Raw genomic sequence first — 15,573 nt, 5'->3', positions numbered from 1 at the left:
TTCTATTTTTTGTTTGAAAATTCAACTACTTAGTTAAAATTTTAAGTAATTTAGAAAAAATTCATGTACAATGAAACTCTTCTATAGCGCCGATTTTGGGGTTGACGGTGGGTGGGATATAACTCGTTATAGCCCGCTCTGCTTTTGTTTGTTCACGCCTGAGTGATCGTCTGGATGACAACCACAGGTCCCGCGCGACCCACGCAGCTCCTGTTACACCTAACTGCGGCGCGGTGTTAATTCTCGGAATTGCTATAGAAAGGTTTCACTGTGATTGGTGGAAGATTGATCTATTTTGTTGAAAATTCTTTTTTTGGTAGATAAATAATTTTCTTAAATGAAAATAAAGCTATTCAATTTTTGGCTTAAAGTTGATCGTTTTCAGTTGAGAATTTTGCTATTACATTGTTCTTTTTTTATTGGTTGCAAATCCAACAATTAAATTTTTCAACGAGAATTCATCTTATTTGGTTTAAAATTCAACTGATTTAATAAAATTTGAAGTAATTTATAAAAAAAAATTATTATATAGTATGAAGAAGACAGAACTATTCTGTTGAAAGTTCATTTTTTTTCGTTGAAAATTGATGTGTTTTTCATTGCAAAATCAACTACTTGTCTAAAAGTTAAACTATTTCGTTAAACATTAATTTCATTAGTTAAAATCTTAACTATTTTGATAAAAATAATTCTTTTTTCTGGTTGAAAACTAATTTTAAATAAAAATTTAAATATCCCTTTTTTGTCGGAAAATTGATAGTTTTTAGTTGAAAATTCAATTATTACAATTGTCATCGAGAATTGATCTTTCTTAGTTGAAAATTCAAATACTTGATTAAAAGTTGAAGTAATTTAATCCAAATTGTTTTATTGGATGAAAATTTAACTTCCATTTTCTTGCTGAAAATTGATCTATCTGGAATGAAAATTTATCTCTTTTACTTAAAAGTTGAACTACTTTGTTAAGAATTAATTTTTTTGGTTCAAGATTCATCTCTGGTTGAAGAATGAACTATTTTGTGAATATTTTTTTTCTGTAGTGGAAAAATAATTCGTAGAACTTAAAATTGTTATATTACATAATTGTTGAAAATTGATTATTTCTAGTTGAAAATTCAACCATTTGATTGTAAATTCATACATTTTTTGGAAATTCCTTGAAGGTTGAAAATACAACTATATGCTCGATAGAAAATTCATCCTCTTGGATTGAAAATTGATCTTTTTGATTGAAAATTTAACTGCTTGATTGGAAATTTAGCTACTTTGTTTAAAGATTCATTTTTTTAAGAATGTATTTTGTTAAAAACTCGTATTTTTGGTAGAAAATTAATCCTCTTGATTGAAAAGTAAACTGATTGGTTTAGAGTTGAACTATTCTTTTAAATTCATATTGTTAGTTCAAGATTCATACTTTTGGTTTTTCAACCTATTTTGTTGAGAAACCGTTATTTTGTTTGTTACAAATCTATGTATTAAACTGTAGATTTGAATATTCTATTTTTTATTTCAAATTATTAATTGCTAATACTTTACCTTTTATAATAAAAAACCTAATTACATAAGTAGCGAAGAAAGTCTTGGAATTGAAGGTCAAAAAAGAAGAAGCACGATAAATATTTTGAAACGTTTCGGTCCCTGTTTGGACCCTCATCAGTCAAAGAATTTAACACTTATGAAGTCGGATCTCCTGCATCGTAGAAGAAACATTTTGTTTTTTACAAATCGAATTTTTAGAAAATTCATTTTCAGGTTGAAAATTAAATTATTTGTGTTCAAATCTATTTTATTAAAAGGTATTTTTTTGTAGAGAGTTAACATGTTTTGCTGAACATTCCTGTTTCAAAATAGAAAATTTGTTGAAAATGTATCTTTTTTGGTAGAAAAGTTCTTGGTTAAAAATTTATATTTCTCAGTTGAAAATTTAACTATCTTTTAAAAAAATCACGTTTTGCTTCAAAGTTCAACTATTTGGTTGTTAATACAACTGTTTGGCTGAAAATTAAAATATTTTGTTTAAAAAGAGGGTAAGAGAAGAAAAATGAGGAAATGTTAATCAGGGGAAATTAGGAACGGAAAGTAAATGAAATTACGGTGTGTAGGGGTAGTGAAGGGATATGAGGATAGAGGAAGTAGGGGAAGTGAGATAAAAGAAGGGATAAATGATCAATGATTATGAGCAGAGGAGGGGGAGTCATGATTTGGAAAGGGAAGTGGAGGAAGGGGTTTGTTAGTTAGGGTAGTGAGGAGAAGAAGTAGAGGAATAATTTGGATAAGGAAGGGGGCTAAGCTTGAAGTGAGGGGAGAAGAACTAAGGAAATGTAGGAATAGTAGAGATGGGACGGTATGGGAGGGGAAAGTTTGACCGACTTAATTAACTTATTAGTAGTTTACGTAACCCTATTTTTTAGCCGCGCGACGGTGGATAATTTATGTACCTTTGAAGATCCATTGACCTATTTTTTAAAAGCGGAAGGCTTCCTCGTTTGTCATCTCATTTTTGAAGGAATGCTCTATAGTGATGAAACATTCCAATATTTAAGAAGCGTTTCCATAAAATACAAAAATACAGATTAATTTTTTATTTAATTCGTGATTAAATAATATCTATTTGAATACCTACTATTATTTGATACTACGGAAAGTTTGTTCACTGAGTTGGTATTTTTCATCGAACAGAGGCTGACATGTCATTTGCATGCTGGCTCGGCTTCGCGCTCTATTCATTTTCCTCCATTCATTTTTTTCCAATATTCATAAAATTCACAAAACCTTTTCGCTTGACTTTCCAGTGCATATTTGCAGCAAGCTGGAGTATAAACATTGGTATATTCTATGTACCCTAAAACTTGAGCTAATTGCGATTAATTATACAACCAGGGAACCTATATATACTAATACCTAAAATTTCTCGTTAATTAAGTAGTTCACACCTCTCCTTACATATTTTCCCTTCCCTTCTCTCCCTAAATTCACCTCCATCCTTTTACTTACTTCGCCCCCCCCACCCCTACTCCAATTCTTCCTTCTCTACTTACCCCTCTCCAGTTCTCCGAAGCTAGCACTCCCTTTCCCTTACTTCTATTCCACAGCTATCAATTCTCCTCCCCTATTCACCCTCATTTATAACCATTTTCCCTACTCCCCTTCACTTACACTCACTTCCACTACCCACATTTCGCCTCACTGTTCTTACTCCACCTCCTATCATTTTCCTTCAATTCCTCTGCTTCACCTTCCCTAATTTCCTCTCACTCCTCAAACTTTCCCTTTCTTGATTTCTCCTTACTTTCCTTACTTCTCCTTCCCTCTTTTACCCTCACGCCCTCTACATCACATACTTCCCCTTTCCTAATTATCTCTGGAGTCCACTACATCACTTACTTCCCTACCTTAATTACCTCTGATTTCCACTACCTAACCTAGTCTCGATTGATTTCGTTTCGTTTTCTCACATCATCTAATTTCCCTGACACAACCCACAATTTTCTGGTTTAAATTCACTTCTGTACATTTCCGCTCTTTCCCTCTACTTCCCCTCCCATAATTACTCCTCAGTTTTCCTACTCTATTTCCCCTTATTTCCCGCCACTTTTCCTACTTCCCCTAACCGAACCTAATTTCTCCTACTTCCCAACGCTTCACTTTCATTCCTTCCCTTTACCTCATTTTTCATTACATCCTCTACCTCTTTCCTTTCTTCATCCACCTAATTCCTCGCTCTCAATTTCTCACACCTCATTTATCCTCACTTCTCCTACTTTCCCTTTCCTCATTTCGCCTACTTTTTCTCCCCTATTTTTCCCTTGTTCTTCTACTTTCCCTTTCATAATTCTTTTTTCCTCATTTTTCCTCATTCTCACTATTTCCCACCCTTACTTCACTATCTTCCGAACCCTCATTCCCCGACTTCCTTTTTTTATATTCCCCTCATTTCCTCTCACTTACCCTACTTTCACACTCCTAATTTTGCGTCACTCCCCTTCTCTCCATCCTTTAATTCTCCTCTTCTAATTACTTATCCCTTATTTCCTCTCACTTCCTCCACTTCTCCTTTTGTAATAACACATTATTTCGCCTACTTTTTCTCTCCTCATTTTTCCTTTTTCCTCTCCTAATTCCCCTCCCCTTATTTTTCCTCATTCCCACCACTTTCCCTACCCTAATCCTTTTCTCCTACTTAACCACCTTTCCCACTCTTACTCTCACTACTTCCTCAACCTTAGAGTTTAATTTTCTACCAAATTGTTGAATTTGGAACACAATTTGGAAGAGATTAATGCATTTTCCACGAAACAGCTGTATCTATAATCAGAAAATATGAATTTTCAGCAAAAAAGTTAATTTTAAACCAAATAGCTTAATTTTATAACTAATTCTTGGATTTTTAAGCCAGAAAGAGCAATTTTCTACAAAAAAGCTGAATTTCCAACTTGGTAATATGATTTTTCAACAAAAAAAAGTCAATTTGGAAACAAATATTTAAGGTTTTAACTAAAATTATAAATGTTCAAATAACAAAAATATGCATTTTTTACAAAGCAGTTTTAATTTTTCAATCAAAAATGAATAATTAACAAAACATATAAAAGTTAATGTTTAAAAAAATATATATTCCAATTTTTAATATAAAAAAAAAGTTGAATATGACTAAAGGACCAGTTTTCAACAAAATATTTGAATCTTCAACCAAAGCCAATTAATTTTCAACGAAGCAGCTGCAGTTTTAACCAAAAAGGCTGATTTTTCAAACAAGAAGATTATAATGTTCAACCAAAAGGACAAATTTTCAACTTAATATATAAATGTTCCAGCAAAAATGCAATCAAATAGTTGCTTTTTCAACAAAAACCAAGAAGATTAATTTTCTACAAACAAAATTAACTATAAACCAAGAATAGTTGGATTTTCTCATTATTTGTATAAAATTCCATTTATATTCCGTATTTAAAAATATGAGGGAGGGGGTCAAATTCAGTGTCACCTGACATTTTGAATAGGGTAGGGGCAGTCACATTTCTACCTTGTCGAGGGTTGGTAATATAGGTTCCTACTAAGTAGCCCATTATTCTCAGTGACGAAGGAATCCACTTTATCGACTATCAGAATCTTAGCACGGACACGAACTATTATCGTATGTAGGTAAATGACCGGTCGCTGGTTTAGTGTCATTTAGCTCAGAACTGAACCCTCTTTAAGAAGCCCTACTGCTATACTACTACAACAAATTATTTAAAATGTCTTAACATTTTGGAAATCTCTTGCAATTCATTAAATTTCTCTTAAAAAACTGTAAACTCCTTAGAAATCTTTGAAATCCTTCGAAATTCAATAAAATCTTGTTTAATTCCTTGAAATCTTTCAAATCCCTAGAAATTCTTTGAAATTGCATTTCATTTATTTTGCAAAGTACACTAGTAATAGTTTAAAATCGATCATTAAATGTTTGGAAATCTTTCGAAATGCCGCAAATTGTTTGAAATAATTGTAAGTCCTATAAAATCTCTTAATTCTTGTAAAATTATTTTAAATCCCTCGAAATATTTGGACATCGTATAAAATTCTATTTTAAAATTCGCAATAACCTCGAGAGCCTCCCCCATAGATTTCCTGAGCGTCCCACGAGGGTCTCCTGACTATCCCACGAGGGCCTCCTGAGCGTCCCAAGAGGATCAGCTGAGCATCCCACCTGCATCTCCTGAGCATCCCACGAAGGATTTCAGAGCTTCTCTTCCTTTTACCTCTATCTAGACTCTCCCTAAACGTAATTTAATTGTTGTATTTATTTTTCTTCCAAATTAATTCATCATAAGTATTTTACTATTTCTTCTCAAAATACTGGATTAAATTGGGATTTAAGAAACAACTTCAAGGAGAGCAGCGCGCGCGTAGAGCGCAAGGGGGCTGAACCCCCCTTGTCTTTCACTAAGATCTACCCTTGTCGCCATCCTTAGAACCCAAACCACAATTCTCGGTCATACTCGCAATTTGCTTCTGACCTTATTTTCGTGCGCTTTCCTACATGAAAAATTGCCCTCTATCGATCAGAGCAGAACCGCGACTAATTCCGTCTTCCCCTGGCGAGCAACATCTAGCGCTTTTCCTCGAATTTGTAGATTGTATCCGCGGTCTGTCAGCGAATTTCTCCCCTGTCTCGAGAGTCTCTCGATCCTTTTTAGATCGCAGCGGGTCAGCGGAGCGGATCTCGCAGTTGAGGACCATAACGACACAAGTCCAACGCTCCACCTTCTTCGGCGCCTACGAGCGGCGACGTTCCGCATAAGGGAGGGGACCAAATGGGGAGGAAATTGTGGAATTCAGGCTACTGAGGGTGGTGAACAAACCAGGGAGAGCAAAAGAGACGCGAGAGAAAGAGAGAGAGACGCCGATCGATGCATCGAGGCGTCGGGACGCCCAGCGGCCAAGCCCCGAGCCTTCACCTCCACTCGGAGCAGAATCCGACCACAACCCGGCTTGCACGCGTGCATTCGCGCGTTGGCCGTCAGGTGCGCACTACCTTAAGAGGCTGCACCCGGCTAGAGAAATACAAAATTAGATTATCCATAACATTCACATTATTAAATCAAGTTCCTTTCGGGGTAAGCATAAACTAGGTTCTAGTTTCGTAACACAACCGAGGCCCAAGGAATTCAAATGGTGTTTAGGCCGAAATTGATTTGGAGAACTCGGAATTAAGGGCCTCCTTTTACCTAGTTTCAACCTACTAGTTTCGACCTGTCACTTGTCGTCTCTGACCTGAAAACGCGAAAATTGCAAAGATGCTCGACACCTGTGCGCGGAAGGTTTTTCTCGAATTTGAGAATAAGAGCGGCTCCAGGAGTGTTTTGCAGGACTGAGGCCGCATGGTGCCGACGGAAAAGGCGGTGGTGGCTGAGGGTGGTGGTGCTGTTTTTTCAAATAACGTGCAGCCGCCTGGGCTTTGAATTCCACAACGTGACACTCGTGCCCCAAGGGGCTAGAGAAGCGAAATTGCGATCCTCGCGAGGTCCGTGATATGCCCGACCCGCTGACAGCCGATTATGGTGAGTTTTAGGGTTTTTTTTCTATTTCTTTGGAAGGCAGAACAGCTTGCGGGGAACAAAGAGCTTTGAGTGCCATTCGCGCCTCTCCTGATAGTTTTCTACCCTCTTTTGCACTTGTGCGTTTCGAGGGGACTAACTCTCGACGTGTTTTTCAATTAAGTACTCCTGGGGGCTTTTGTCGAAATTTAAGCGAAATCACGATTTTCCAATCTAGGGTACTAAAGGATACTCTGAGAAAAAAAGTTATTATTAATTAATTAACTATAATAAACAGTAATTTAGCCATTAAAGTAAAAAGTAGTCTCGCGGTTTCAGTCAACTATGTCACCATTGAGGGGGGGGGGGGGGGCAAAAAAGTAAGGTTAATCATGGGGGGATTATAAGCGGTAATTAAGTTACGAACTTAGATAACATTTGGAAATGAAACCTAATAAGAACATCCTACTTGATTTTAGATGAAAGATTATTTTTGTATTGAAAAGGCTACAATTATATTTTTAGTTCGGAATTCATCTCTTTTGGTTAAAAATTTAATTATTTTGTTGAGAATGCAACTATTTTGTTAAAAAGTCATATTTTTTCAAAAGTTTGACCACTTTGTTAAAATAATGTATTTTTTTAGTTAAAGGTTCATCTCTTTGGTTGAACTTTTAAATATTTATATGCAATTTCGTATCATATTTGGTTGAAAATACATTTTTCTAATGACAATTAAATCATTCCATTTTTGGTTAAAAATCTATCTTTTTTAGTTAAAAATGTAACTCTAGTTAAAAACTTATCTTTTCTAGTTCAAAGTTCAACTTTTTTGTTAAATATTCATATATTTTGTTAAAAACTATTTTCTTTTAAATAATCTTCGATGTTAAAAATTCTACTTTTTCATAAGAAGTTCATCTTTTTGGCTTAAAAATTTTACAATTTGATAGAAAAATAATCGATAATTTTTTATTGTAATTCTTCAAAATTTAAACTTTGGATTTTCGAAATTATCCAAATTTAAGGAATTTATTTGTACATCATAAAAATTGATGAGTTTTCTAATTCAACATTTTAAAATTGAATAATTTTTAATTGGAAATCGTTAAAATGTTAGAATTTTTATTGTAAATCTTCAAAATTGAAGAATCTTTAAAAGAAAATCGTTAAAATTTAAGGATTTTGATTCGTAAATCTTCAAAATTGAAATAGTCAAAAAAATAAATTCAAAATTACAATACTATAATTTATAAATGTTGATAATAAACTAATTTTAATTTTTATATTCTCTAATTTTAAGTATTTTCAATTTTAACTATTCAAAATTGTAAAACTTTGAACTGTTAATCTTTAAAATTGAACTCTTTGATGATTTTTAAAATTTACATTTAAGAATTATTCAAGTTTTAAGTTTGTGACAATTCAAAAGTCTGTCATTTTGATGTGATTTGTTTATACATCTTTAATATTGCAAAATTTGTTATGGTTAACCACGAAAATTAAACAAAATTCAAAATTACATCATTTAAAAATATAACAATTACAAATAAATGAATCTTCAATTGTAAATCTTCAAAATTGAACCATTCAAAGAAATACATTCAAAATTAAAAACCTTTAAAACATGAATCTTTGAAATTAAATAGTTTGCATTTATATTTTTTCAAATTTCAAGAACTTTTATTTGTAACTCTTCTAAATACTGCAGAAATTTCAATTATAAATATTTAAAATTGACGATTTTGATCATTAAACAAAATTTTATTAAAAATTACGCAAATTTTAAATTTAACAATTATGTTTTTAATTGTGAATTTTCTAAATTAAACTATTCCAAAAAAACATTCAAAATTATAAAAATTATAAATTGAAGAATCTTCAATTGCAAATCATCAAGATAGAGCTTGTTTAAGAAGCTGTTTAAAATTTCACAATTTTAAACCCAGACAATTAAAAATTAATCAAATTGACTAATTTTTTATTGGAAATACCTTCAAACTGGATCAATGTCAAAAATGAAGAAAAAAACGATATAAAATCGCAAATTAACTTATTAATTTATTTCTTAGCTTGTAATTTTTGATGAGATAAAATCTGATATTTAAATAAAAGTTACAGATTACTGAGAGCCGATTAAAATCATAATTAAAATTAAAATTATATGATGAATGCGGATGTTCGATGTAGTTATTTTAATATTTATTTGGAAATCAAGGGGCTTCCGATCTTTATTACAGGTGAAAATCTTGAGTTCATGATTATTAATTAGATTTTATAATACTTTAAATTTGTTGGTTCTCTGAGGTTTACACAGAAAATTAACTAATTCGAAGGGTTCCCTTGAACCATATGATTTATTATTCCCAAGGTAGTTTATTAGCGCTAGAATTAATACACAAGCCCGTACAAATGAAACCTGTCAAATAAAGTCAATAACATTCTCTACAGAAAAAAATTGATTATTTTTAACTTTTACCGACAAATAATTGTCTGGTTGAAAATTCGTACTTTTGGTTGAATTTAATTTTTTTATTCAAAGTTAAATGATTTCTTTTTTTAAATATTGAACTTTACGTGTTTCGCAGAGAATTTATTTATTTTTTGTTGAAAAGACTACTATACTTCGCTTAAAGTTCAACTACTTTGTACAAAATTCATTTTTTTTTTAAGATTCATCACTTTAGTTGAAAATTCCACTATTTTGTCGTAAATTAAGTTGTTTGTTGAAAATTTACATGTTCGGGTTGAAAATACAGCTGTTTTTTTTTTAGAAAGTTCATCTGTAAAGCTTGAAACTTCAAAAATTTGGAAGAAAATTAAACTGTTTGGTTCATAATTAGCTTTTTCGTTGAGAATTCATATTTTTGTTACAAATTAAACTATTTAGTTAATAATTAAACTGTTTATTTGAAAAATTAAAACTATTCTTTTTCTTGGTTAAAAATTCAGCTTTTTGGTAAAAAAATTCAACTATTTTGTTGAGAGTTTAATTATTTTGTTGAAAATTCGTCTATTTGGGTAGAAAACTAATATTGTATGATGAAAAGTCACCATTTTAGTTGAAGATTCAACTATATTATTAAAAATTCTTATCTTTTATTTGAGCTCAACTGATTGACAATTTTATTGTGTTTTGTAGATAATTAGTATTTTAAATTGAAAATTTAATGATTCGATTTTTGGCTGAAAATTAAACTTGTTGGTTGAAAATGAACTTTTTTGTTTAAAATTGATATTTTTGGTTGAAAATTAAACTACTTAGTTGAAAAATAAACTGTTTATTAAAAATTTAAGTATTGGGATGAAAATTTATTTTTGCGTTAAAAATTAATTTTTTTATCTGCAAATGTAGCTAATTCATTTTTAGTTAAATTTTTTTTAACCTGAATATTCGGCTGTTAGGTAGAAAATGCACTTAGAATCAAAAACAGTTCACGTCAAAAAAAAATACGACTTTTCTACAAAACAGTGGATTTTTCAATAAATGATTAAATTTTCAATGGAAGAGATGTTTCTCCATGTAATTAAATAAATTTGTGAACAAAGTATTTTATCTTTCAACCCAGTAGTTCAATTTTCAATCGAAAAGAATAATTTTTTCAAAAAGGGCTAAAATTTGATTTATAAAAATTATTTTCAAACAACAACAAAAAAATAACAATTTTCAACAAATTAGTTTAATCTTCAGCCAATAAAATGAAGTTTTAACAAAGTAGCTCAACTTTCAAACAAAACAAATCAATTTTAAATGAAGAATTTACTAGCTGAATTTTCAACTTAAAGTGATCCAATATCAACCAAAAAGGGATCAGCTAAATTTTCAGTTAAAACATTAATTTTCAATTCAAAAAAATACTTCAAAAAAGTAGTTCGACCTTCTGCCAATAAAATGAATTTTTCACAAAGTAGTTTCAATGAAGAAGCTAAATTTTCAACAACAACAAAATAAATCTCAGTGAGAAATTTAATAGTTGAATTTTCAGATAAAAACGATTACTTTTCAGCCAAAAATGGATTAGTAAAATTTTCAGTTCAGAAAATTAATTTTGAACGGAAAAAGAAAAGAATTTTTAACTGAACTAATTTCTGAACCGAAAATATAACAGTAGAATTTTCTATTTAAAGAGAATTAACCAACAACGAATAATAGTTGGATTTTCCTATTGAGTTTTATTCATTTAGTTTGAATTTAAACAAAAAAGGTTTTGAAAAGGACAAGTTTCTTGAAAACATGGGAAAAAGTGAATTTCCACAAGTAAAAAAAATGTGTAAACCAAATAGATAAATTTTCCATTAAAAACTATCAGTTTTCATGCAAACGTGAAAGAACTGAATTTTCAGTAGAAAAAATTAATTTAAAAAAAAAACAATTAAAAAAAAGCAAAAAATGAATTTTAAATTAAGAATATACTAGTTGAATTTTCAACCAAGCAATTTTCAAGCAAAAAATATAAATTTCCTGTAAGAAATTTAATAGTTGAAATTAAAAAAGGAGCAGTTTTCTAGTTGAAAATGGATGAGTTAAATTTTGAGTTAAGAAAATTAATATTTATCCGAAAAAAAAGAAATTTTAACAAAATAGTTAAAACTTTAACTGAATAGTAGCATTTTAAACCAAAAGAAATTAATTCTGAACCAGAGACCTAACAGTAGATTTTTCAATTAAAAAAGAATTAACTGTCAATAAAAAAGTGATGGATTTTCTGATTGGGTTCTATTATCGTTGGATTCTTTTTTTTAATTTCCACGAATTTCGTACTTAAATTTGATTTTTGGACGTTAAAGAATAATTTAAATTTTGATTTATTCTGGTTTGAAGTTCCTCAATTTAAATGATTTATAAACTCTCTTTTGTAATTTGATGAGGAATAACTTTTTAGCGATTACATTTGAAAGCTTTCATATCAAACAACCGTAAAAATGGTAAATTTTTGCACACATGGCAATTAAAACTTTAAAGTTACTAAATTGGAGAGTTCGTTTGCGTGTTACTATTGTCTGTACAAAAACGTATTGTACTATTACAATCCATTTATTCATGCAAATTAACGTATTTGAGTACTAAATTACTTTTTAATCTAAGCTTTTTTGAATTTTCCTTAACAGAATTGGTTCTTTCTTAATGAAAGAAAAAAAAACCTTTAGTAATTGAAACTTGGTAATATTATCTTTCCCCTTCAGACTCTATTATTCAGACAAGGGTAGATTACTTTGTATAATATAAGCTGCGTAATCGTACCAGAGAAACCTCGTAGGTCTATCTAATCCCAATTTAGATGCTAAAGTGAACAGAATTGGAATGGAAATCAGCTTCGGATATGAGATCAATTTTCTCCTGTAACGGCTCTACATTTTCCGACCCCTACTCGATAAGAGAAATCTCATGACCTATAAAAAGATGAAGAATTACCAGAAAAAGTCTTTAAAAAAGATTCAATTTCAAATATATTAATTTTTTAAGGGTTTCACATCCCTGGGCAGAAACCTTTATACATTCGGTTGGGTGTCCGTCCGTCCGCCCATCGTACTTTTTTTAAGAAGGGGAAACAAACGGAAGTGGGGGGAATTCCTAAATCCTAACTCACAAGTTCTAAATCACAAAGCCTAACTCCTAACTCGCAACTTCTATTTTAAAAATCCTAAATGCTAACACACAACTCCTAACTCAAAAGTCCTAACTTACAATTCCTAACTGATAATACGCTACTTCTAACTCATAACTCCTAAATCACAAATCCTAACTCCTAACACACAGCTTCTTATTCTCAAGTATTAACTTACGACTCCTAACTAACATCTTCTAATACATAACTCCTGATTCACAAATCTTAACTGCAAATACACAACTCCTAACACACAAATTTCAACTCCTAATACACAAATTATAACTCACTATTCATAACACACAACTACTAACTCACAAGTCGTAACTTATAACTCCTGACATACAACTCCTAACTTCGAATACACAACTTCTAACTCACAACTCTTAAAAATCAATTTCCAAAATACAACTCCTAACAACTTCTAACACAACTGCTAACTCAGAACAACTAATACACAACTCTTAAGTTACAACTCCTAACTAACAACTACTAACACACAACTCACAACTACTAACATTCAAATCCTAACTTGCAACTCCTAACTCACAAGTCCTAACTAACAGCTCCTAACTAACATCTCATAATATACAACTCCTAATACACAACTCCTAACTCGCAATAGGAGAGGAAGTAGAGAAAATGAGATTGGTGAAATAGGGGATATGGGGAGAGGATAAGAAAGGGCAATTGAAGGGAGGTAAGTTGGGGGAATGAGGGAACGGGAAGTAAGGGATGTAGGGGGAGATGAAGGTAAAGGAAGTCTGATAAGTAGTGGGAAATTAGGAGAGGAGAAGTGTGGGGAGCGAAACTAGGAAAAGTAAGGAGAAATATGCGGGAGAGTAAGCGAGAGGGAAGTATATGAGGAAAAAGTTTGGAAGAAGGGGAAAAACGGTTGAAGTGTGGAGGGGGAAGTAAGGGAGAATAGGAGAAAAGGCTGAATGTAGGATGAGTAGTAATCAGTTAAAACTATTTAATACTAGTATGAGAATACTTTGAATTAAATTCTTTGGATATTTTTTTTGATTAAAAAAAATTGATATAATTTAAAGATTAATTCAGGCGGCAGATTGATTTAACAGATTAGGAACCGTCCATGAACTTTTTACCATTTTTTAAAAGATTTTTTTGTATTTTTTCCATTCCTTCTAAGAAACTTCCCGTTTTTGTCGTTTTTCTCGATTAAAGTTTAACTGAAATAATAGAATATAGTGAGAAAAAATAATGCAAAAAATAATAATAAAAAAATTTTTTCTATCCAGATTCATCAATTTAGTTGGAAATTCAACTATTTGTTCGCAAATTGAATCTTTTGTGGAAATTTCATATTTTCGAGTTAAAAATTCTACTGTTTTGTAGAAATTTATTCTTTTAGGCTCGAAACTTTAACAATTTGGTAGAAAATTAAACAATTTGTTTGAAAATCATCTTTTTTGGTTTCAAATTTATATTTTTTGTTTGTGAAAATTAAACGGTCGTTTAAAAATGTCGTTAATTTTTATTCAAAAATAATTTTTCTTCTAATTGAAATTTTAGTTATTCCACTTTTTATTCAAAATTCGACTGTTTTTTTGAAAATTTACCTTTTTTGATTGAAAATTCAATTCGTTTTTTTTTTCGAAAATTAATTTTTTAACTTAAAATTTACCTATTACATTTTTGGTAAAACTTTTCTTTTTCAGTAAGAAATTAACTTTTGCGTTAAAAATTCAACTGCTTTTGGTTCTTAGTTTAATTTTATCTCTGAGAGCAAAATCAAAAGTTCATTATACATAAGCAGGTTATTTATAATTTGCTACACACGAACTACAATTAAACTAAGTTATTCTCCTCCGCTAGTTTCTCTTATCATATATAATGAGTTATGAAGCTAATATTTCCTGGGAGCTTCATTCTCAAGATAACTTTTGTGCACTTTGATTTTATTTTTCTTTGATTTTGACAACTCAATTTATTAACTTGCAAATTAACCAACTTTTAATTTTAAGTCCATAAAATAAATCGTATAGAAAATACTATAGAAAAAGACCAAAGAGAGATATTTTAAAACAATATTTATTATATTATATTTATTTGTTATTATTATTTAATAATATTCATTATTATTAATATTTAATACAAATATTAATTATTCGTGTATTTATTCAGTTTCCTAAATTCCTTGAGTTTCCAAAATATTTTAAAATCTCTGGAATTACCTGAATACCCTGAAGCCTATGAATTATCTTAATTGATGATTTCCTTGCATATTCTAAATTCCTATTATATTTCGAATTCCTGAAATTCCTGAAAATCCTTAAATTCTCTGAATTCCCTGAGTTCTTCAAAATCGTTTAATATTTCTATTTCCCTGAATATTCTGAATTATGTAAATTCATTGAATTTTCCGAATTTCTAAAAATCTCTAAATTCCTCAAATTCTTTTTTCTTTAATTCGGAGCTTCAATCTCAAGATAACTTTTGTGTAATTTGATTTTTTTCTTTTAGATTTTGACAACTCAATTTATTAACTTGCAAAATTATCAACTTTTAATTTTAAGTCCATAAAATAAATAAAATACTACAGAAAAAGACAAAAGCGAGATATTTTAAAACAATATTTATCATAATTTATATCTATTTATTAATATTAATTAATAATAATCATTATTATTAATATTAATATTTAATAAAAATAATAACACATGCTTTGAGTTATTTTTATTCTTTTGAATTATTTTGATTTCCTTCGAATCTTTTGATTTTCTTAGAATTTCCTGAAATCTCTGAATTCCTTGAACTTCTTCAATTTCCTAAATTCCTTAAACTCCCTAAATGCTCCGAAACCCCTCAAATTATCTAAATTTCCTAAGATCCTTGAACATTCAGAATCCCCAAATTCTTTGAATTCCATAAATATTAAATGTCCAGAAAATCCTGGGATTCCTCGAATTCGGAATTCCTAAAAT

The 15,573-nt window shown here is 30.4% G+C and overlaps 1 protein-coding gene across 1 annotated transcript in view; it reads left to right on the top strand.

Moving 5' to 3' along the window:
- Positions 1-6,986: 6,986 nt before the first annotated feature.
- Positions 6,987-15,573, top strand: part of LOC117171910 — a 42,479-nt gene continuing 33,892 nt past the window's right edge. Inside the window, exon 1 of the mRNA XM_033359564.1 lies at positions 6,987-7,043. Coding sequence (XP_033215455.1) covers positions 7,041-7,043 — 3 coding nt within the window. The 5' untranslated portion in view covers positions 6,987-7,040. The remainder of the gene's footprint in view (positions 7,044-15,573) is intronic.

Source organism: Belonocnema kinseyi, chromosome 4 (genome assembly GCF_010883055.1).
Source record: "Belonocnema kinseyi isolate 2016_QV_RU_SX_M_011 chromosome 4, B_treatae_v1, whole genome shotgun sequence".
Lineage (NCBI taxonomy): Eukaryota > Metazoa > Arthropoda > Insecta > Hymenoptera > Cynipidae > Belonocnema > Belonocnema kinseyi.
Note: the sequence above shows the minus strand (reverse complement) of the source record. Positions and strands in the feature narration are given on the sequence as shown.